The 24005-nt window shown below is 31.5% G+C and overlaps 1 protein-coding gene across 3 annotated transcripts in view; it reads right to left on the bottom strand.

Annotated features, from left to right (window-relative positions):
• LOC139500786 (phosphatidylinositol 4,5-bisphosphate 3-kinase catalytic subunit alpha isoform-like) overlaps positions 1 to 23603 on the bottom strand; it is a 44107-nt gene extending 20504 nt beyond the window's left edge. The window contains exons 1-4 of one of the 3 annotated variants that reach the window (XM_071289626.1): positions 23474 to 23603; positions 1666 to 2047; positions 1000 to 1212; positions 171 to 421 (exon numbers count right to left, since the gene is read on the bottom strand). In XM_071289626.1, coding sequence (XP_071145727.1) covers positions 171 to 421; positions 1000 to 1212; positions 1666 to 2011 — 810 coding nt within the window. In that variant the 5' untranslated portion in view covers positions 2012 to 2047; positions 23474 to 23603. Of the gene's footprint in view, positions 1 to 170; positions 422 to 999; positions 1213 to 1665; positions 2048 to 2614; positions 2724 to 16244; positions 16455 to 23473 lie in introns of those variants that run through there. The other 2 variants (XM_071289627.1, XM_071289628.1) reach the window with 2 other exon arrangements.
• Positions 23604 to 24005: the final 402 nt, after the last annotated feature.

Here is a 24005-nt window from a genome sequence, read left to right as displayed (position 1 = left end):
TCTATAATATACAGTGTGTTTAAAATTCAGTACTATATTTTTATATTTTTTCATACATTATTGTTGCATGAAGTGACATTTCACTTTTTTTTTTTTTTTTTTTAACTTGTCAACAATTCCCCTTCAATTCAAAGGTATGTTTCTTTTCTATTATAATACATGATACTAACCTTATACTGACTTAACGGATGCTCCTCTAATAAGAACTGATCACAACCACACACTTTAAGTGCATAAGTGTCACTATATTCTTCTATACAACGTTCAGCGTGTTCTTTAGAAATTCCCATCATTCTGCTTCTCCGCCGAATTGTTCCAGCAATAACATCAATTGGATAGGCGTCATGTGAAACTTTTACACTAAATTTACTACGACTATTGTCTTCCGATACAACCCAAACACATGCCACTACATCATTTTCTGAAATACATCAAGTTTTAATGAGAATATGCATACAGGAGCCTGTTATTCAGTGGATGCCATATGTTGCTTTTCTGTATTTCTTATATTGTTTTGTACATAAGTCAGGTTGGTAGATTTCTTGTTTCAGTTTTTTTTACATTTGTTTTTGATGGGCCTTTAATAGCTGCTGTGAAGTATGGGTTTTGCTCATTGTGGAAGGCCATATGATGACCTATGTCTTTGTTAAATAGTAAAAGTTTGTGTAGAACAATTGTGTATAGCATTCTAAATGTATTCATTCTTAAAATATTAAAACGAATGGCATAAAGATGCTGGTTTCATTCAATTTGGTCTTATCATTATCAGCAATGTTGGTTTTTTTTAGGGTTAATCAGTTCAGCTTAGCTTAATCTGATATTGACTTTTTTCTCCTATTATTTTCTTACATCTTGTCATTGCATTTGTAAGTTTCATCTCCATATTCTCCTACAAACCATAACACCACCCACAATCTTTTTTTTATGATATGCTTTCAAAATATTGACACAAGAGAAGAAAAAAAAAATGCTTCCAAAGTGAAATATCTAACTACTTACTCATTTCTTTAATTTTTGTCTGTAAATGTGACGGTAAAATTGGTGATGATTCTATATCTGGTGGGTAGGCATATAAGGCCTCGCTTGCCTTACCCCTTCGCTGTCGCTCGTCTATTGCATTCTTACAAATGTCTAAAATATTCCTCCGGAATGTCATCACTTCTAAGTCTTTCATTTCATTAAATTCATTTATAGAAACACCTATAGTTACACCTGTTGGTAGAAAAATTATAGGACTCTAAATATAAAATAAGATACATGTACAACAGCTAAAATAACTTATTAAGACATATTCTGCAGAACATATAAAAATTTGATGACAAAAATAACTTGTGTATTGTATTTGTCAGTGTTCTCTTTCCTAGACAACACAGAGTTTGTTTGAAGGAGCACTGATTGTGGCAAGGTGCTTTCAGCTCTGATCTTAATTGACTAGTATTGCAACTTTTCCTGCCAAAATATTATGGTTCACTCCATGGACTCTAGCATTCTAATTGTAAGATTTTTTTGTGAAAAAAATGTTGCTGTTCTCTATGATATACAATTTTTTTCACTGCAATAATTATATCATTATTTGAATTTTTTCTTGTTTCTAGGCCACAGTCATACATATCAAGTTCTTTAGGATGTTCTTAAGTCAAAAACAAGGAAAAAATATATCCATACCTATTTCAAAATTCAACATTTTCTCCTCTCTGTTTCCTACTGGTTCAACTATTTTCAGAATAGGTTGAAACAAGCGTAAATCACAAAATCGTCTTGTTTCATCATAAAACTCCTCTTTCCGCGCATCTTGGGTAATGCTCACAAATATGTATGATGCAGGTTCTAATAGTCTTTCATAAAGTGGATAAAGCTTTGCCTTTACCCAAAGATCTGCTTTAATCCGTTCAAGTGTTTCGTCACGACTCACAGCCACCTGAATAATGATCCCTGTGGGTAATAAACAGTCCACCTGAATAGTTGAGGGCATCAAATGATGACCCCATAGTTCTCCTGAACTAGGAGGCATCTTTATATCTTTATTTCTTTAAATCTAGTTGTAAAACTGAAAAACAAAACAGTTCAATATAACGGTCTTTTATTACCATTACAAGTTTTTAATTGATGTTTCTATCTCCTGTTTAAAACAAAATCTCAAGGTAACGAATACAAATAACAAAATAATTTGAAAACCAAGGACAATTATTTGTTTTTTTCCTCCTCAAGTGAATTCTTAACAGAACAGTATTCTGCTTCCTGGATGAGTTTGAAGAATCCCCTTTACCTCCTCAAGGGTAAAGCTTGTGTAAATAGCGTTCTTAAAATAATTTGAAAACCAAGGACAATTATCTATAAATATATGTGTAAATAACAAAAATAAATAAACATTAATGAATGAAGAGAACATATCTTGAAGATTAAATGAAAAATTACGTTTCGATTTATATATGTCAGTCAACAATGTTGTTATTATAGCATGGTATCTTTGAATCAAAATATATTTAAGAAGTAGAAATATTAATAACAGTTCTGTAAGACAAGGTTGATAATTATAAATACATAAAAGTATTTCAATGTTATAGACTAATTAACAGTTGCAATTAATGCAATTGTCATAAAAATAAATACTCACATATATATTCAATAAATAGATATTTTATTATGAAGCCTTAGCTTTTGAAAACTGTAAGTAATGAATGAAAAATTTGTATTGTTTACATTCAAAAGAACAACAACAGACTGAGTTTAAATTATGTGCTACCTGCATTTAAGATGGATATAGACTAGTCGTACCACATAATTTATGCGAAAACAATTATCTAAGTCTGAGAATTTAATCACTAAAACATGCCCAAGGGGCAAGGTAACCTGTGCAGACTTTTAAAAATATTCCAAAAACTTTGTGAAAACTTCAACACTTCATCTTCACTTCGAACAGTAAATACAACACATAAAAGTACATATATATTTGTTTGTCCACATTTCAAGAATGACAAACAATTTAAGCGGAGCTACACTTCATTTAATATTAACCCAGACAGCCTTGTGGTTAAAACTATAAGGCCATTTGGTACAATTAGAATAAATAAACAACATGTTTTCAAATTCACAAATAAGAATGTGGTCAAAGATAAATTGCAGATATGACCGAAAGGTAAACGTCCTATTGACCTCACACGAAACTGAAACTTTTTAAGTCAAATATTTTTTCCACAGATGGATATTTTCCAAATCATGTTTACTGTTTATATCAATCCCTTTTCCTAAAAATGGGGTATTAAAAAATTTCATAGAATTTCATGAACTAAATCACAGCTATATATATAGAGTTAATTCTTTTTTAATTACAAATTAAAAATTCAAATTTTCAAAATTTAGGTAAATTTTTTTCACTTTCTTACAAAGTATAAAACACTCTTTGCATATTTTTATCCCAAGTTTTGATCTGCTCAGCAGCACTATTCTTAAAATAATTTATATTTAAGTACACTTATTGTTTCACAACAAACTTTAAATTCCCCAAAGTTTAAATTATAATTAAGGAGCAGCAATTTGAAAGAATTCCAACAATCTTTTCTGGGAACTAAAACTTGTTTACTGTACATTTTAAAACTTATTGGAAAACAACTTATTTATTTCATCTTTTTCTAAATAGGAGTTACAAAAAGGGTAATACTATTGTAGTAGGAAGTACTGACCCTTCCAGAAATCCTTAATTCAACCCCAGCAATGTAATATATGCACAGATAGGCACATAGTAGCATGATATTCAAACTATCTGAAGAAATGGCTGATGCAGGGGGTTTTCTGAGGATTTCTAACCCTGAGGCAGACCCTTTTTTGTTTTGACAACTTATGGTTTTGTATGGAGACTTGTGGTTGGAACCTACTTTTTATATGACTTGTATGTGATGGGCCCCTTTTAACAAGAGGCTCTCAAGAGCCTGAATCGCTCACCTTAAATTTTTTGCTTAAATCTTCCATCAATGATTATTTTGGGTTTTCAATTTATATAAATGGTTCTTCGATTCTGTCATATCTTCTTCAAAAGCAAAAACAAGATTGGACACACTGAAATGTCTCGTTTGTCTCGTGTTCATAATATGATTTATGATGAAAGTATAAAAAAACATTGTATACCCCCAGCATTACATTATTGCTGTTTACAGTTTATCTACATCTAATAATAATATTCAAGATAATAACCAACCAGGTGCTCCGCAGGGCGCAGCTTTATACGACCGCAGAGGTCGAACCCTGAACAGTTGGGGCAAGTATGGACAAAACATTCTAGCGTGATACAGCTCTGAATTTGGATTGTGATCAAATTTTTGACATTACATGGTTTTTTTTTTTACACAAAACAAATGTCAAGATTTTACAAATTTTACAATTAAAGATTTCTTCTTCAAACTTTTTAAATCTAAAATGAAATAGTTGACACAGCATAGGTTTCTGACACACAATGAATGTGGTCTAATGAACTTAAAAGTTTGTTTTTGCCTTTTAGCAATTCACTATGCTGTTGAATATTAATCCTCTCAAAAAAATGTTTGAAGAAATTTTCTTTTTATTTATGAAATCTGAAATGAGAAAAATTTAACCCCCCCCCCCCTTTTTTCACATCCCTGTTTCCCTTTTTCCAAAACTGATATCAATTCAAATTTCTAATGGAGTTTGCAACAATAACTACTCTTTTAAATACATCATAAAATATTAAAATGTAATATAAAGTGCTTGTTATCACTGAATGGTAAAGATTGGTTGGTAGTAAAAGTGAATATACATTGTTTATTGTATAAAACAATAAAAAAAACTTCATCAGCAACATTTTATATTATGCAAATTTCCAATGAAGTTATTTACATAAAGTTATTGGCAAATAAAAATAGAAAATGACATCATAGTCATGTCTGGCAAATGTCCAACATACATTATCTAAAAACATTTTAGATAAGATAAGGAAATAAGATGTAAAAAAACTGCTTGTTATCACTGAATGGTAAAGATTATTTTAATTTATCAGTTGGTAGTAAAAACTGAATATACATTGTATATTGTATATGTTCCAGACCATATGAGTAATTGGACCGTACGTGTACGGTCCGGTACGAGCTGACCATACATGTTATTTGATTATATGGGTAATAAATTAAATTGAAACAAGCATTTATCACAATCTTTATTTTAATAGTGATTTTAAGTTTTACAAATTGTTATTGATAATTTGTTACAATTAGATCAAACGACAAACGAACAATTGAAATTGAGTATTTGTTTAATTGTATATCTGAATCCTATTTTGGAATTATCGCCCAAGGTGACACAATTCAAGTAACGTAATATTTTTTTACATTTTCATGTATGCAGTTCATGCATGTTCTTTGCAGTTGCATCTTGTGGTAAAGTTGCTAAATATTCTAAAACAATTGACCTCCCACATGATATTTACTTCCGATATCTTCAATTTCAGTAATCATAATTCAATTAATGTGTTACTGATCGACATGCTAGATACAAGAGATTAACAGATTTAATTAGCGTGAATTTAAAAAAAAGTTAAAATATAATGTTTTTGTTTCAATTACAGTTGAACTTTTTTATAATAATTTGATAGTTAAGTTATGTTGATCTGCTATATGCATTTGTATCTAATAAACCTGACCATCATCTTATTTAATATTAATCAGACCGTACGCATACGGTCCGACCGTATGAGTATTTTGAACAGATACGCATACGGTCCAGACCGTACGCGTACGGTCCAAATACTCATACGGTCTGGAACATATATAACAAAGATTTAAGTTGATTCTGGACAAAGAAAGATAACTCCAATTAAAAAAAATCTTGCTATTGCACAATATTTTGCAATTAGATATTTCTTGCTTACTATTCTGGACAAAGAAAGATAACTCTAATTAAAAAAAATTTTGCTATTTCACAATATTGTGCAATTAGATATTTCTTGCCATTGCGCAATACTGTGCAATTGAAAAGACTTGCTATTGCACAATACTTAATATAATAGTTTTAGATCCTGATTTGGACCAACTTGAAAACTGGGCCCATAATAAAAAATCTAAGTACATTTTTGGATTCAGCATATCAAAGAACCCCAAGATTTCAATTTTTGTTAAAATCAGACTAAGTTTAATTTTGGACCCTTTGGACTTTAGTGTAGACCAATTTGAAAACAGGACCAAAAATGAAGAATCTTCATACACAGTTAGATTTGGTATATCAAAGAACCCCATTTATTCAATTTTTGATGAAATCAAACAAAGTTTAATTTTGGACCCCGATTTGGACCAACTTGAAAACTGGGCCAATAATCAAGAATCTAAGTACATTTTTAGATTCAGCATATCAAAGTTTATTTATGAAATCTGAAATGAGAAAAATTTAACCCCCCCCCCCCCCCCCCCCCCTTTTTTCACATCCCTGTTTCCCTTTTTCCAAAACTGATATCAATTCAAATTTCTAATGGAGTTTGCAACAATAACTACTCTTTTAAATACATCATAAAATATTAAAATGTAATATAAAGTGCTTGTTATCACTGAATGGTAAAGATTGGTTGGTAGTAAAAGTGAATATACATTGTTTATTGTATAAAACAATAAAAAAAACTTCATCAGCAACATTTTATATTATGCAAATTTCCAATGAAGTTATTTACATAAAGTTATTGGCAAATAAAAATAGAAAATGACATCATAGTCATGTCTGGCAAATGTCCAACATACATTATCTAAAAACATTTTAGATAAGATAAGGAAATAAGATGTAAAAAAAACTGCTTGTTATCACTGAATGGTAAAGATTATTTTAATTTATCAGTTGGTAGTAAAAAGTGAATATACATTGTATATTGTATATGTTCCAGACCATATGAGTAATTGGACCGTACGTGTACGGTCCGGTACGAGCTGACCATACATGTTATTTGATTATATGGGTAATAAATTAAATTGAAACAAGCATTTATCACAATCTTTATTTTAATAGTGATTTTAAGTTTTACAAATTGTTATTGATAATTTGTTACAATTAGATCAAACGACAAACGAACAATTGAAATTGAGTATTTGTTTAATTGTATATCTGAATCCTATTTTGGAATTATCGCCCAAGGTGACACAATTCAAGTAACGTAATATTTTTTTACATTTTCATGTATGCAGTTCATGCATGTTCTTTGCAGTTGCATCTTGTGGTAAAGTTGCTAAATATTCTAAAACAATTGACCTCCCACATGATATTTACTTCCGATATCTTCAATTTCAGTAATCATAATTCAATTAATGTGTTACTGATCGACATGCTAGATACAAGAGATTAACAGATTTAATTAGCGTGAATTTAAAAAAAAGTTAAAATATAATGTTTTTGTTTCAATTACAGTTGAACTTTTTTATAATAATTTGATAGTCAAGTTATGTTGATCTGCTATATGCATTTGTATCTAATAAACCTGACCATCATCTTATTTAATATTAATCAGACCGTACGCATACGGTCCGACCGTATGAGTATTTTGAACAGATACGCATACGGTCCAGACCGTACGCGTACGGTCCAAATACTCATACGGTCTGGAACATATATAACAAAGATTTAAGTTGATTCTGGACAAAGAAAGATAACTCCAATTAAAAAAAATCTTGCTATTGCACAATATTTTGCAATTAGATATTTCTTGCTTACTATTCTGGACAAAGAAAGATAACTCTAATTAAATTTTTTTTTGCTATTTCACAATATTGTGCAATTAGATATTTCTTGCCATTGCGCAATACTGTGCAATTGAAAAGACTTGCTATTGCACAATACTTAATATAATAATTTTAGATCCTGATTTGGACCAACTTGAAAACTGGGCCCATAATAAAAAATCTAAGTACATTTTTGGATTCAGCATATCAAAGAACCCCAAGATTTCAATTTTTGTTAAAATCAGACTAAGTTTAATTTTGGACCCTTTGGACTTTAGTGTAGACCAATTTGAAAACAGGACCAAAAATGAAGAATCTTCATACACAGTTAGATTTGGTATATCAAAGAACCCCATTTATTCAATTTTTGATGAAATCAAACAAAGTTTAATTTTGGACCCCGATTTGGACCAACTTAAAAACTGGGCCAATAATCAAGAATCTAAGTACATTTTTAGATTCAGCATATCAAAGAACCTAACTGATTCATTTTTTGTCAAAATCAAACTAAGTTTAATTTTGGACCCTTTGGACCTTAATGTAGACCAATTTGAAAACGGGACCAAAAGTTAAGAATCTACATACACAGTCATGACAATTAGATTCGGCATATCAAAGAACCCCAATTATTCAATTTTGATGAAATCAAACAAAGTTTAATTTTGGACCCTTTGGGCCCCTTATTCTGTTTGGACCAAAACTCCCAAAATCAATACCAACCTTCCTTTTATGGTCATAAACCTTGTGTTTAAATTTCATAGATTTCTATTTACTTATACTAACGTTATGGTGCGAAAACCAAGAAAAATGCTTATTTGGGTCCCTTTTTGGCCCCTTATTCCTAAACTGTTGGGACCTAAACTCCCAAAATCAATACCAACCTTCCTTTTATGGTCATTAACATTGTGTTTAAATTTCATTGATTTCTATTTACTTAAACTAAAGTTATTGTGCGAAAACCAAGAATAATGCTTATTTGGGCCCTTTTTTGGCCCCTAATTCCTAAACTGTTGAAACCTAAACTCCCAAAATCAATCCCAACCGTTCTTTTGTGGTCATAAACCTTGTGTCAAAATTTCATAGATTTCTATTAACTTAAACTAAAGTTATAGTGCGAAAACCAAGAAAATGCTTATTTGGGCCCTTTTTGGCCCCTAATTCCTAAAATGTTGGGACCAAAACTCCCAAAATCAATACCAACCTTCCTTTTGTGGTCATAAACCTTGTGTTAAAATTTCATAGATTTCCATTCACTTTTACTAAAGTTAGAGTGCGAAAACTAAAAGTATTCGGACGCCGGACGACGACGACGACGACGCCGACGCCAACGTGATAGCAATATACGACGAAAATTTTTTCAAATTTTGCGGTCGTATAAAAACCGCAAAATTTCCTTAAAATTACCAATTCAGGGGCGGCAACCCAACAACAGGTTGTCCAATTCATCTGAAAATTTCAGGGCAGATAGATCTTGACCTGATAAACAATTTTACCCCATGCCAGATTTGCTCTAAATGCTATGGTTTTTGAGTTATAAGCTAAGAACTCCATTTTACCCCTATGTTCTATTTTTAGCCATGGCGGCCATCTTGGTTGGTTAGCCGGGTCACCAGACACAATTTTTAAACTAGATTCCCTAATAATGATTTTGGCCAAATTTGGCCCAGTAGTTTCAGAGGAGAAGATTTTTGTAAAAGATAAATAAGATTTAAGGAAAATGGTTAAAAATTGACTATAAAGGGCCATAACTCCTAAAGGGGTCAACTGACCATTTCGGTCATGATGACTTATTTGTAAATCTTACTTTGCTGAACATTTTTGCTGTTTAAAGTTTATCTCTATCTATAATAATATTCATGATAACCAAAAACAGCAAAATTTCCTTAAAATAACCAATTCAGAGGCAGCAACCTAACAATCTGTTGTATGATTCATCTGAAAATTTCAGGGCAGATAGATCTTGACCTGATAAACCATTTAACCTCGTGTCAGATTTGCTCTAAATGCTTTGGTTTTTGAGTTATAAGCCAAAAACTGATTTTACCCCTATGTTCTATTTTTAGCCATGGTGGCCATCTTGGGTGGTTGGCCGGGTCACCGGACACAATTTTTAAACTAGTTACCCCAATGATGATTGTTGCCAAGTTTGGTTCAATTTGGCCCAGTAGTTTCAGAGGAGAAGATTTTTGTTAAAGATAACTAAGATTTACGGAAAATGGTTAAAAATTGACTATAAAGGGCCACAACTCCTAAAGGAGTCAACTGACCATTTCAGTTATGTTGACTTATTTGTAAATCTTACTTTGCTGAACATTTTTGCTGTTTACAGTTTATCTCTATCTATAATAATATTCATGATAATAACCAAAAACAGCAAAATTTCCTTAAAATAACCAATTCAGAGGCAGCAACCTAACAATCTGTTGTATGATTCATCTGAAAATTTCAGGGCAGATAGATCTTGACCTGATAAACCATTTAACCTCATGTCAGATTTGCTCTAAATGCTTTGGTTTTTGAGTTATAAGCCAAAAACTGATTTTACCCCTATGTTCTATTTTTAGCCATGGTGGCCATCTTGGGTGGTTGGCCGGGTCACCGGACACAATTTTTAAACTAGTTACCCCAATGATGATTGTTGCCAAGTTTGGTTCAATTTGGCCCAGTAGTTTCAGAGGAGAAGATTTTTGTTAAAGATAACTAAGATTTACGGAAAATGGTTAAAAATTGACTATAAAGGGCCACAACTCCTAAAGGAGTCAACTGACCATTTCAGTTATGTTGACTTATTTGTAAATCTTACTTTGCTGAACATTTTTGCTGTTTACAGTTTATCTCTATCTATAATAATATTCATGATAATAACCAAAAACAGCAAAATTTCCTTAAAATTACCAATTCAGGGGCAGCAACCTAACAACGGGTTGTCCGATTCATCTGAAATTTCAGGGCAGATAGATCTTGACCTGATAAACAATTTTACCCCATGTCAGATTTGCTCTAAATGCTTTGGTTTTTGAGTTATAAGCTAAAAACTGCATTTTACCCCTATGTTCTATTTTTAGCCATGGCGGCCATGTTTTTTGATGAAATGGGAATTAAACCACAAACTTTATTCTAGATACCCTAGGAATCAATCAGATGAAGTTTGGCTTGAATTGGTTCAGTAGTTTCAGAGGAGAAGATCTTTGAAATAGTTTACGAGGGACGACGACGATGACGGACGCCAAGTGATGGCAAAAGCTCACATTTCCTTTTGGAAAGGTGAGCTAATCAAAGAGCAGATTGCTCTGAGGGATACGATTGCCATTGTTTTTTTGATGCATGTAGCTGGATAATATTATTTTCAAAACTAATTCAAATGACAAACAGACATGTAAAATAGTTACAAAATAGCCAAACCCGGATAAAAGTGTATCAGTGGCGGATCCAGAACTTTTCCTAAGGGGGGGCCCGCTGACTGACCTAAGGGGGGCCCACTCCAGTCATACTTCAGTGATTCTCTATATAATCAACCAAATTTTTCCCACAAAAGGGGGGGCCAGGCCAAAGTCTGCATTCACACCTATAGAAAATTTTACTTCATTCAATATTAAAATTTGTGGTTCACCTTTACTCAAGAAATCCTTGAAAATTTGTATCCTATGAATAATAATGAATTCACAATATTTTTCTCTTTTGACCCTCAATAGTACAGTTCAAACCACAACTTTTGTATCAGCACGAATCTGACAATAAAGCACTTTTCTAAAGACATTTTTGTTTGTCTTCATTCACCAGGTGTGAACTGGTATGTCCTAGGTACATAAAAGCCACATTCTGACATTAAAATGACATATTGAAACCTACAGCAATTCTTCAAATTTAATTTATTTGAATTTTTCTGATAGATCACAACATGTATATACATAAAGCATTTCTATGATACGACCTTTCTTGTTTATTTAACCTTGTAGGCCATGAAAGTGCTTGATATGCATCTTCATGAAATATGAGAATGAACTAAATTAAATATCATTTTTACTCCTTTTAAATTGTTTTGACCTAAACAAGATTACTGATATCACTTCTGCATGGTCATTACTGCATCAGCAGCAGATTCATCAACTTTAATAAGAACCTTTTTTTTTGTGAAACACTAGGGGTGGATTAAGGTTGGGGTGCGGTTGGCGTGACCCCCAAAATAAAAATAAATTTGAAAAGCATGGGTTGATCAGCTTAATAGAGAATATTTCGATAATTTAACCTAAAAAAAACATTTACCTGACTAAGTTAGCTCCGATTTTTTAGAATGCACCCCCTACAACCTTAAACTTGGACCCATCCCTGAACACAGTATTTTATTGAATACTAAGCATGCTAAGCGTATTGTTCTTACAAATTATGCATACAAAAGCCTAAAGAAAATTTGTATTTTGTTTTTCCCTTAAATTCAATTGTTAACCTATACCCACAGATTTATTATTATGAAAATCTTATATTTTTTTGTGCAACTTGGTATGACTATTAAGACCAGAAAAACACTTACAATTTAATAGCAAATGGATTCTTGAGTGGAGTCATGTCCTGATAAAATTTGTAAATAAAAAAGGAATGTGTCTGAGAACAATTAAAACTCTGTTCAAGCTTTGCAATTGTTTATAATAAAGTTATAAAGGGGATTAACTTTAGTAACAGTTATTAACTGACATTAAACATTTCAACTCTGTCTGCAAGTTTTTTTTGTTAGCTTTGTGCATGAATTTTATACATAATTGAATTGAGGAAACTTTTAGCATGTTAAGTAAAAGTGAACAATTTATTTTTGCAATTTTACAAGTTATGTACAAAAGGCATATATAATTTTAGAACAATATGTGACTTATGCAGTGACAGATCCATCACCTTTTATAAGGGGGGACCACTGACTGACCTAAGTGGGGGGCCTGCTCAAGTCATGCTTCAGTGATCCCTATATAATCAATCAAATTTTTCCCACAAAAAGGGGCACCCCCTGGATCCGCCTATTTCTTGAGCTCATTGCCCTAATTAAATCTCTGTCTACGAGTCTTGGTTCCAAGCATTTTGTAATTGTTTCATAAAATTTGCATGAGGCAGACTTAAGTGTGAGAACAAAAATGGGATGGACAGAAAGACTGACAAAAGGATGAATTGAAGGTCAAGGGTCAACTTTAATGCCCCTGTTATGGCAGGGGAATAAAAATATTTACAAAAAAAACATTTCTCACTGAGTTTTATGTTATTGTGGAAACACCGTTCGGCAGCCCCTATCACTCCTTCCCACTGTACATCCCCAAATTAATAACCGATATTTCCTTCATAAATCCAGTAAAAAATGTAAGTGTGATTATAAATCTTATTGAATATTCAGTTGAATTCTACAATTTATAACTTTTTTCAATTTATAAAGTGTTAATTCAAATTAACTGGTTTTATAGTGCAATATAGTTCTTTCAACTTTTTCGACAGGTTAACATTTTATAAAACCATATGGTTTTCTTTTCCGTCATATTGCTTACTTCAAATTACATATACTTGTAGATTAACAGTATACGGAAACAACCCAAGTCCATATTTAGTAACGAGGAACACTAAATATAGATGCTGTGGTTTCACCTTTACACCTGTAAGTGTAAATTTGTCAAAAAAGACCTTCATTATGTGTAATTCTTATTCTATTACCATAACATTTTATTATTTTAGTAAATAGCCTCAGGACAATGTGAATAATCTAATATTCTAATCCTAATTTATTTACGTTTTTATGATATATAAAGTCATATTTGACTTTTTCTAATTAATGAGTATATCTTAAATAAACTTGGCATATCTATATTTAGTGACCAGCTGCAGTATGTTTAATATATTGGTCATATGACTGAAAAATAAACAGAACAACAGTTAATGATTGGCCAAACTAGTACCAACTATACACAGTTTAAAACATTTGGCATTATCAGGAAGATTTTACTGGCCCAACAATAGTTATACTGCCTCATGCCATCAGGTGTGTGGTTACTCATAAAGACTGTATTAGGGCCTCTAAAATGTATATCTTACCCAACCACCAACTACTGCCCTTCAGACAATACTGTATGTAGGAATGTCAGCATCTCATAAGTGTTACACGAACTGATCCAGTAATAGGTCTGAATAATTTATTTTTTTATCAATATCTATTATTAAGCAATGTAATTAATGAGAAACTGACAAGTTTCAGTATAAAAAAGTAAAAGAAGATATATGAATTGTATTGTTTTTTTTTTTTTATTAATGTAATTAAATAATTACATTTTACATTTACTCAACTTTATGGTTACCTTCATCACTCCCTATTATCCCCAACTACTAAAAAAATATAAAATGAATAAATATGTGGCAAAAAAAATTAATTGGAAATTGGTGATAAGAAAAGTTAATGATTTTACTAGTTTTTTTGTAATGTTGTACCCTTTCAGACTTGCTTATTATGTACATGTATTAGTATATCTGATAAGTTCTCAAGATTGATTGAGAAAAAAATATACCATTAAAGAAATTGGTAATAACAAAATTCAATGACATTGAAGAACTATATAGGTAAGTAAATATATAGACATATAAAAAGAGTGCAGGCAGATCAATCAAGAGTATATAAAGTGCATTTCAAGGGGATATCAAGTTCAAAGTTCTTTAGGAATAGTCCGTTAAGTAAACAGCTCCTAGGCCTTGTGTGGTTTCACCCTTATAGCCAGTGCTGTGGTTGTCTTAAGTGTATCTACATGTATCTAGTACACTTTAATTCCATTCATCATGTAAACAAAAAGTCAGGACAGAAAAAATATTAAACCACCAAACAATCTTGAGATATCATATATATACTTATATATTTTATTTCATAACTGGAATAAAATAACTTTAAATGACCTTACAAAAAAATATTATTGTAAAACTTCACATGGGGTACAATCATTTTTATAGTATTGATTTTAAAACAGTAAACATGAATTTGAAAAACAATTTTTACCTGATGAAGGCTGGTCGCTTTATAAGATACAAGGAAATGTACTAGGTTTTCCTGTACCTTTTAAATTGAAATAATTTCATTTTAATTAAATATAACAGACAAAAGTCCACCTGAGAATACCACTAAACTGTCCTTGGGTAAAATTTCACTTCCTGAAATACAGTAGCTTAATACAAAACAAGTAACAATATTGGTCTAACTAAGTGGTGAAAAATGTTAATTCATATTAAAAAAACCTTTTTAAAGACAGTGTTTAAAATTAGACATATATGGGAATGACTAAGCTTCAATAGTGGCCTTTTTTAAATTAACAATATACACATAAAAAAGCATGTTTGAATTGTTTCTTCAGAAGTAAAATAGATATGATTTCACATTGAACAAAAAGAAAACCTTATTTACCTTTGACTTGGAGTACAGTGGGTAAAAGATTATTATGCATGATGGTTCCATACATAATGTTTAAGGAGAATATTGACTTAGATTAAATTAAAACAGTATATGACTGAATTGGTCTGCATTTTACTGAACTTTCTTAGATGGACTTCTGAATTCAATTGTTTGCTTATTTTCAGATTGAGGCTGAGCCGCACATTTTGATCATTAAACTACAGTACATGTCAATTCAGACATTGTTCAGAGGTTTTTATTATTGAGAATTACATTAGTAAGCGATTTGGTTATTATTTCAACAATAAAAACTTCAGATATCAGATACATACACATATATATATAATATATATGTCTGCATGTAACTTTTCCTGAAAAAAACATATCATTTATCTCAAATTTTGGTTGGCAATGTAAAAATAGCAATAACCAAAACTTGCAATAATTTCTGAATTTAAAGTTCTTAAAAATTGGCACTTGCTGCTCTTCCAATAGTCACATGACATTGACGAGTAAGAACACAGACTGCTCGACTTTTAAAAGAGTTTGAATAATGTGACCAGGACCATGAGGATTACTGAGGAGATGAAGTCTTCTTGTTCACTATTACCTTGTTACGGCTAGCAAACTATAGCTACCAAATTAAAAATAAGGTTCCGCAAGTCGATCTTATTCTAAGCAGGCAACATTTATTTAGTCAAATTACATGTAACACGTTCATGATGTGATATACATCTAATATTTGCCACTGGATTTAAAAAATCAATGTATCCATCCATCTTTATGCAAGAGATCTTTTTTCAGAAATGACAGATGGTGTGGCTTTTAAACCAAACAAACAAAAGGATCATCTCTAAGAGACAATAATAAGACTCTGAGACTGTACAATGTAAAATATAAAATTTTGTATACATTACCAATACACATTGTACTGTTTTATACAAATAGGATTTATTCTAAAACTCCAGAACACCCTAATAGCTATAGGTATGGTCATTGTTAAATGATACATGATTTAACAAGACCTAATACCAAATTGGAATTTGTTTTTACAGATGTACTTTCAACGCTTGTTCTGAAAATACGACAAAGGTAACATTATCACAAGGTTAAAATTAGCTATTTCAAAGGACATAAAATAAAATTACCTTGTTCCAGTAAATTAGTTTCCAAACACACAATATCAAATTAAAAGGCTGAAATAACTTCCATATTAAGATTAATCAACCTTAAAATGACATTTTATGGTTAATATTTTCTAGACAACATATTGCAGGATGATACATATTGTTATATATAATATAAGGAGTGTAATAACACATCCTGTGCATATATGTAAATTTTTGTTCCTAGTTTGTAAACATGTTTATTGAGAATGTGTTTACTGTAACTATCGGTATTCCCCGTATTAAAAGTAATGTAGCATCTTTTGATGACTTTCATATTGATTTCTGTGATTATAGTGTTTTTGTTTATCATTAAAATCAGTCATAGGAGAAAAGCCTACACAAACAAATCAACATTTTACCGTGTTTCTCATCCCGCACCCAATTACACACAATGATCAGGTCCATTTAATACCCAAAATATTTAAATTAATTTCTCTTTCATGTTATAAAAAGATTTAATATTTCTCAAGAGGTTTCTAACTAAATTGGTTTTTGAACGACCTTGATAGGGACCCTCAAGCTCTGTCAAGGTCATCACCAGATGAGAAAAACATTATGAATATTTGAACAAAACAGTTACAAGTATATTCTTGTTATGTGCAACAACAAAGTTCAAAATATATACAACCATGTTTCTATTACATTAATACTGTGGATTCATGATTATTTATAGGATACCAATTTTCTTTAATTTCAATGGTATATTTGTAAACCCCAAATTTTAATCTTCAACGAAGCACTCATCATAAATAGGCTTATATGGGATCCCGCTAACATGTTTAACCTCGCCACATTATTTATGTATGTGCCTGTCCCAAGTCAGGAGCCTGTAATTCAGTGGTTGTCGTTTGTTTATGTGTTACATATTTGTTTTTCGTTCATTTTTTTACAGAAATAAGGCCGTTAGTTTTCTCGTTTGAATTGTTTTACATTGTCTTATCGGGGCCTTTTATAGCTCACTATGCAGTATGGGCTTTGCTCATTGTTAAAGGCCGTACGGTAACTTAAAGTTGTTAATGTCAGTGTCATTATGGTCTTTTGTGGATAGTTGTCTCATTGGCAATCATACCACATCTTCTTTTTTATATTATATGCATTGCAGCCATACATGTCATATGAAAAACCTAGGTTTAAATATTCAAGAATATATAACATTTTTCTCAATCCTTGAAAATTAGTATCCACGAAAAAATAAACGAATGCACAGTTCTTGTTGATAAACCTGATGCATTTGAAAGATAGCCTCATTTTAAAGTCTCACTTAGTTCCAAATCTTGAATCTGATAGATGTATCTTATGGCACATAAACAATCTAGGTGACTTATCTGGTTCCCAGTTACATGTAGTATAAGGGACTGAATTGCTTGCACTACCAATGTAATAAGTAATTTATAAACAAGAATGTGTCCATAGTACAGGGTTGCCTTACTCTCAATCCTATCCCTCTTTAATCTTAGTCAGTAGATTATCCAAATGGTATAAAGGTTTAAGGTCCAAATCCCAACCCTCAACCCCAACCCCTTATCGTTGCCTTGTTGATGGGCCTCCCTTATTGAGCTACATACATGTATATATACATTTTGTATGGTTAATGAAAACCCTTCCTTTACATTCCCACTATTAATATTGCCTTGTTGGTGCCCTTCCCTTTCAAACTCCTGAATCCCTATTCATACAGAATCAGGTTCCCGTAGCACACACTTACACCCCACCACTACCAACATAGCAATATGGATGAAGTTATTAGAACAGAAATTTAAAAAATATAATGTAAGCAACTTCAAAGCACTTACTACATGTATATTCCTTTTAAATTTTTTAGAAATTTTAAGACGAACAGATATGGTTTGATGTTGATTTCTGATAGAATTCTTCTCAAAACACCATGCATATTGCTATTTGTCTTCCATTGCTGGCCATCACAAGCGTTTCCCAACAAATTTGACATCAAAATTCGAAATTTCTGACGTATTAACTAAAGAAAAGTGATTTTTATATTAAGTCAATAGTTCAAGTGTTGCAAATTCTTGCTTCAATCACAGATTTTCAAATATATGTGTATGTAGGTCTATATTAAAGTATAAGTGTTGAGATCAAGGTGTAATCTAAACAAAAAACTTATTGAAAGAATGTAAAAACATGACAAATTATACAAACTGTACATAAATATATGGTGAACATCCATTGCAAGCACAAAACAAAAAAACTTTGGTTTGCCCAAACTCAATCTAAAGATAGAGACTGTTGGTAGATAGGTAGGCATTTTTTTATTTATTTTTTTTCGGCAAAGAGAATTTGAATTGTTAGATATTTATGCCTATCTGATTAAAAACAGACTTTTTTTACATCAGGACAATAAAAGATTTTGAGTAGGCATCTTTTTTTTTGGGTAGGTAGGGTTAGGGCAAACAAACATATCCTTTTTTATGCAGGAAGATTTTACGAATTACAAGACTGCAATATTATGCCAAAGCAAAATAAGAAAATAAATTATGTGTCACAATGTTTCATTGAGGTACCAAAATATGGTAGAAGCTTCAATTTAATTTGTGACAACATATATTTTATAACACTCCTTCATGTATCTAATGTAAATTTAAGCTTCTATTGACCGACTGTGGTAGGACATGTTACAAGAAAATACATTCAAATCAATTAAATGTGCATAAAGATTTACATATGATTTTAATAATGTTAATGTCTTAAAAACTATAATTTTCATTGATATATTGTGTTTGGAACTTCTATGAACAATGATGAATATGACTCTGATTTACAAGAATAAAGTTTTAAACTGTTATTCCCGAGGTCTAAGATCATGATGATGGCAACTTTGCCTCGGTCAGTTTCTATTAATCTAATTACATCAGAGCTCCAGATAAAAATTCACAATTTAGGGTTTTTACCCACCATTTTCTTATTTAATTGGGTGATAAAGTTTTTGAATTGCATTATCAATTCTAATTCACCCCTCAAGCAAATATCAAATTGGGTTTTTCACCACCAAGCTCCTTAGTGTGCAGGGTTTTTTCATCAACACAATATTTAATATTTTTCTATCTTAAAATATATATGTGTCTTTCTTTGTATATGTGCTACATGTAGCTGTTTTATTCACTGACAAGCAATTGTACGTTTAATTTGTGTCCCATTCAAACGTTCTGCCAGGCAGTTTTGTATTTTCTCACAACTTAAATAAACTGAAAAAAACAGATATGCGTATTCACTCAACTAAAATGATAAACTAAAATTATACCTGAATGTTTTTGTTTAATTCAATTTACATAAATCTGGGTTAAGTTGTCCCTTATTAGAAATGTTTTCCAACTACATATATATCATGTCATAATTGATTTGGCTTTTCACTTTTTCCAACTGATTTTGTTTTTGACGAAACCCCATTATTATTATTAGTCAAATAATTATGACGTCTGGCAAGGCTATTTTATTTTTTCAGGGACGTTTTTAGCAATGTTCTCGTTAAGGTACGCAAACACGTACGCCCGTGAATTCGATGGACCCTTCCTAATAACACTAGCTGAGTCTTTTTATCATCATAACTTTCCCTCAGCTATTCAAAAGAAGCTGAAAACATGCTTCTATTCCATATTTTTACCGGACATTAACTTTGGTTTTAATTCATTGTATGTAATGATAATTAATCCCGAGAAATTTGAAAAAAATATGACAACATGATACACGCTAATTGGATAAACGCTGAGAAGATCGAAATGTTTCATAAACATGTGTACCTTTTGAGCAACAGAAAATTCCAACAGGGACACATTTCAGCTACTTGATGCAGCCATGCAGGGCTCTATTTTAAGAACGAAAGGACATTTCCAATTATAAATGTTATAAAAATAGAATTACGCGAAGACTATAAACTGATAAGGGTAAATAACGCAAACGATGGAGAATAAAAGCGTTGAAAACTCATGGTTTTGGCATATAATTGGGTTTTCTGTTGAATTAATTGGGTTATTGAACCTTGCAATGGGCAATTGTATTGGGTTTTTAATTATTTGTATTGCGTGATCACGCAAATACGCAGCTTATCTGGAGCTCTGTTTCATGTGAACAAATTGTTTCCTGATTTGAAATTGGACATAGGTAAATTTCTTATGCAACCTAATTTATAGATTGGAATTATTTATTGGAACAAAGAATCTGACATGATGAAACTTCAAGATGACCCAGAGATTAAGTGAAGTAATGGTTTGAGATGACCCAGAGATTTAGTGAAGTAATGGTTTGAGATGACCCAGAGATTTAGTGAAGTAATGGTTTGAGATGACCCAGAGATTTAGTGAAGTAATGGTTTGAGATGACCAAGAGATTTAGTGAAGTAATGGTTTGAGATGACCCAGAGATTTAGTGAAGTAATGGTTTGAGATGACCCAGAGATTTAGTGAAGTAATGGTTTGAGATGACCCAGAGATTTAGTGATTAGTCTGACAATTTTCAACAGCTCTGAAACTACTGATAATAGAACAGGAGAAGATGTCCAAATATTTGAATTACCGGTACTCATTAGATGTCAGTACACCTCTTTCACTGTTTTGTCATATATATATAATGAATGTTTAAACTTTAAAGAATAATTCCTAACAAAAATGTTTGGTGTAATGGGAGGTAACTCTACCATACTTATCAGATTTTTTTTTTGAGTAAAGGATTTTCAAAAATGAATTAATTCAAGTCATCAACTCTGAAGATTTCCCCTTCCCTTAAGCTTCCACCCCCTTAAAAAATGAAGGTTTCCAAACTCTCTTCATGTCTTTAGCTGATATATAGTCTTATTTTTACATCAGAAACTAATGAATGATTTTTTTTTACCCTACTGTGTCCTAGGCTTCCTATTAAGCTTTTTTTAATTATCAGGGTTAAGTTCAACATCGTAGCAGCTACTTACATGTAGCGGCTATCAATATCTATGTAGCAGCTAGTCTATAGCTACACGTTCAATAGTAACATTCTACGTAGAAGCTACGATATTGAAAGCAGGCCTGATAATGCAATTTGTTTACTAGTACATGGTCAGAAATCAAAATTGTCCCAGGCCCTTAGTACATTTGAACCTTTCTAAGAAAGTCAACATGACATGGGAGATAACTCTAATTGCACAAATATCTGTATAATTATTTGTTATAAAACATTAACACTATATTACAATCAATTTCATTAATGTGACATCTGCAAATGTCTCAAGCAGTTTTATTTGAACAAAACTATACTTATACAACTTTTCAGAAAAAAGGTTACCTTCTAGTTCACTTTTTTTAAATTTGGGGATAATTATTTGTGAAAATGTATTTATCTAGTAACATTCACTATTACATGCTGTTATCTATCCTGATTTAATCCTGAGAATAGTTATTATCATAAAATTGAGAATGGAAATGGGGAATGTGTCAAAGAGACAACAATCCGACCAAATAAAAAACAACAGCAGAGGGTCACCAACAGGTCTTCAATGTAGCGAGAAATTCCCGCACCCGGAGGCGTCCTTCAGCTGGCCCCTAAACAAATATATACTAGTCCAGTGATAATGAACGCCATACTAATTTCCAAATTGTACACAAGAAACTAAAATTAAAATAATACAAGACTAACAAAGGCCAGAGGCTCCTGACTTGGGACAGGCGCAAAAATGCGGCAGGGTTAAACATGTTTGTGAGATCTCAACCCTCCCCCTATACCTCTAACCAATGTAGAAAAGTAAACGCATAACAATACACACATTAAAATTCAGTTTTCTGAAAATGCACGTTTTCTGTGTATTCAACTGTTATAAGTTTGCCACATGTACATATTAAGGCCTGATACATGTACAAAATGTAGATAAAAACATGAACAATTAGAACAGTTTTTTTTAAAGTCATATTACGTGGCATATTTTTGAATTATGAAAGGTCCCCATGATGATTTCATTGAAATAAAGAAAATTTGAAAGTTTTCAGCAGGGTGAACAGAATAAAATGGCAAAAAATAACATATTTCATTATTTTTGTAAAGGAATATTTATGCAATCTAAAATTACCTTCAGAAATCGATAGAATCTTCTCAAATTAATATTTGGTTATTATCAAATTACAAACAACAAAATGTATTTCAGAAAATTACCCAAACATATGCAAGTCTTGATCAATGCTTGATTATACAATAGTTATAGATCTTTCAGAGTGCCACCAACATGACCAACCAGTTACTAGCGACGCCTTTGATATTCATTAGAAAAACAAATTGAAGTAAGGCATTTTTTTTTATATATATATACAAAAGTGATGGTAAATAACTGTTGACTTTTTACTTTATTCTATCATCAAACAAAAGTCACCTAACATTTTTGTTGACAAATAAACTCATCTAAGACACCAGGATTAAATTTTATATTTACGCCAGACGTGCGTTTCGTCTTCAAAAGACTCATCAGTGACGCATGAAATAATGCAGCAATAAAAATTGACTATAAAGGGCAATAACTCCTTAAAAGGGTCACTTTTTGTAGATCTTACTTTGATGTACATTATTCATGGTATTGCCTAATATTGATTGTAGCCAGTACATGTATGGTTAAATTTGGCCCAGTAGTTTCAGAGAAGATTTTTGTAAAAGTAAATGGACTAAGACGGACGAGAAATGCCAAAAAAAGTTCACTTGGCCCTGTGGGCCAGGTGAGCTCAAAAGTGTGTTAAACTATGTTAACATGAATAATTTTTACAAATGTACATGTATGTATTCAAATAAGAGTACAGAAAACAGAAGTGGAGTGCTGTTCCCAATAGATATGGACAGACTGTAACCAAATTATTGCAGTGGGTTAATTGTCCCAGTACATGTAATATTTATATGAATAGAAAAGATAAATGTTGTATGAGTCATTTGATGTTATAAGTGCTTGAAAGTGACAGGGCTTATGGTAGTTTCCTAGTTATTTTGATCTAATAATGACATCTGATAGAATTAGGACTACATGTAGATGCTATCTAATCTTGTACATCAGCTCAAGTACAGTGCTCAGTCTACATCTACAGTCTGATAGTGCTGGTCAATTTTGCGTGGGACTTTGAGTCTTGTTAGGGCCATCTACAAGGTATAGGCAAAGAAAAGGTCTTGGTGACGGTCTATGACTATATTTTAAAATCAGTACAATACTGTTTATGTGTGGTAACTTGTTACTTGTATTGAAAGTTAAAAGAGCTTACGTTGAAGAACCATCTGTTGGAAAACTTCATCTGTGACAACAACTTAGTAGCCCGTAAGAATTATTTATGGTAAGACTCGCTCCTTCTCCTTGTTGTTGTTTTACTGCATTTATGGGTCATAATTCAGCAGTAAATATTTATCTACAAATAATTTGAAATGTATTTCTAAATATTAAATTAGGGATATGAATGTCACTAAACGTATTTTTGTGGTTTGAATATTTGCACCTTTTTCATTTTTATTAATTACTTTAATAATTGATATTTTTAGACAAATACAACTAAATACCAAATTGATAATTCAAATAGTATAGTACATCCTTTTCCCTTAATGTATCTTCGAGGGAAAATAAATACGTTTTAAATACATAAATACGTATATATGTATTATGAAAAGTATTATGGACATACGAAAAGCTGAAAAAAATATAGTATGAGTTTTCTTCCATGATTTTTTAAAAATTCAAAATAACACTATTTAAAAATATGGACCGTCATTACAAAAATTCAAAAGATATACAGTCACATCCGA

This window comes from Mytilus edulis, chromosome 13 (assembly GCF_963676685.1).
Source record: "Mytilus edulis chromosome 13, xbMytEdul2.2, whole genome shotgun sequence".
Classification (NCBI taxonomy): domain Eukaryota; kingdom Metazoa; phylum Mollusca; class Bivalvia; order Mytilida; family Mytilidae; genus Mytilus; species Mytilus edulis.
The sequence above is the reverse complement of the archived record's forward strand: the minus strand, read 5'-3'. Positions and strand labels throughout refer to the sequence as shown.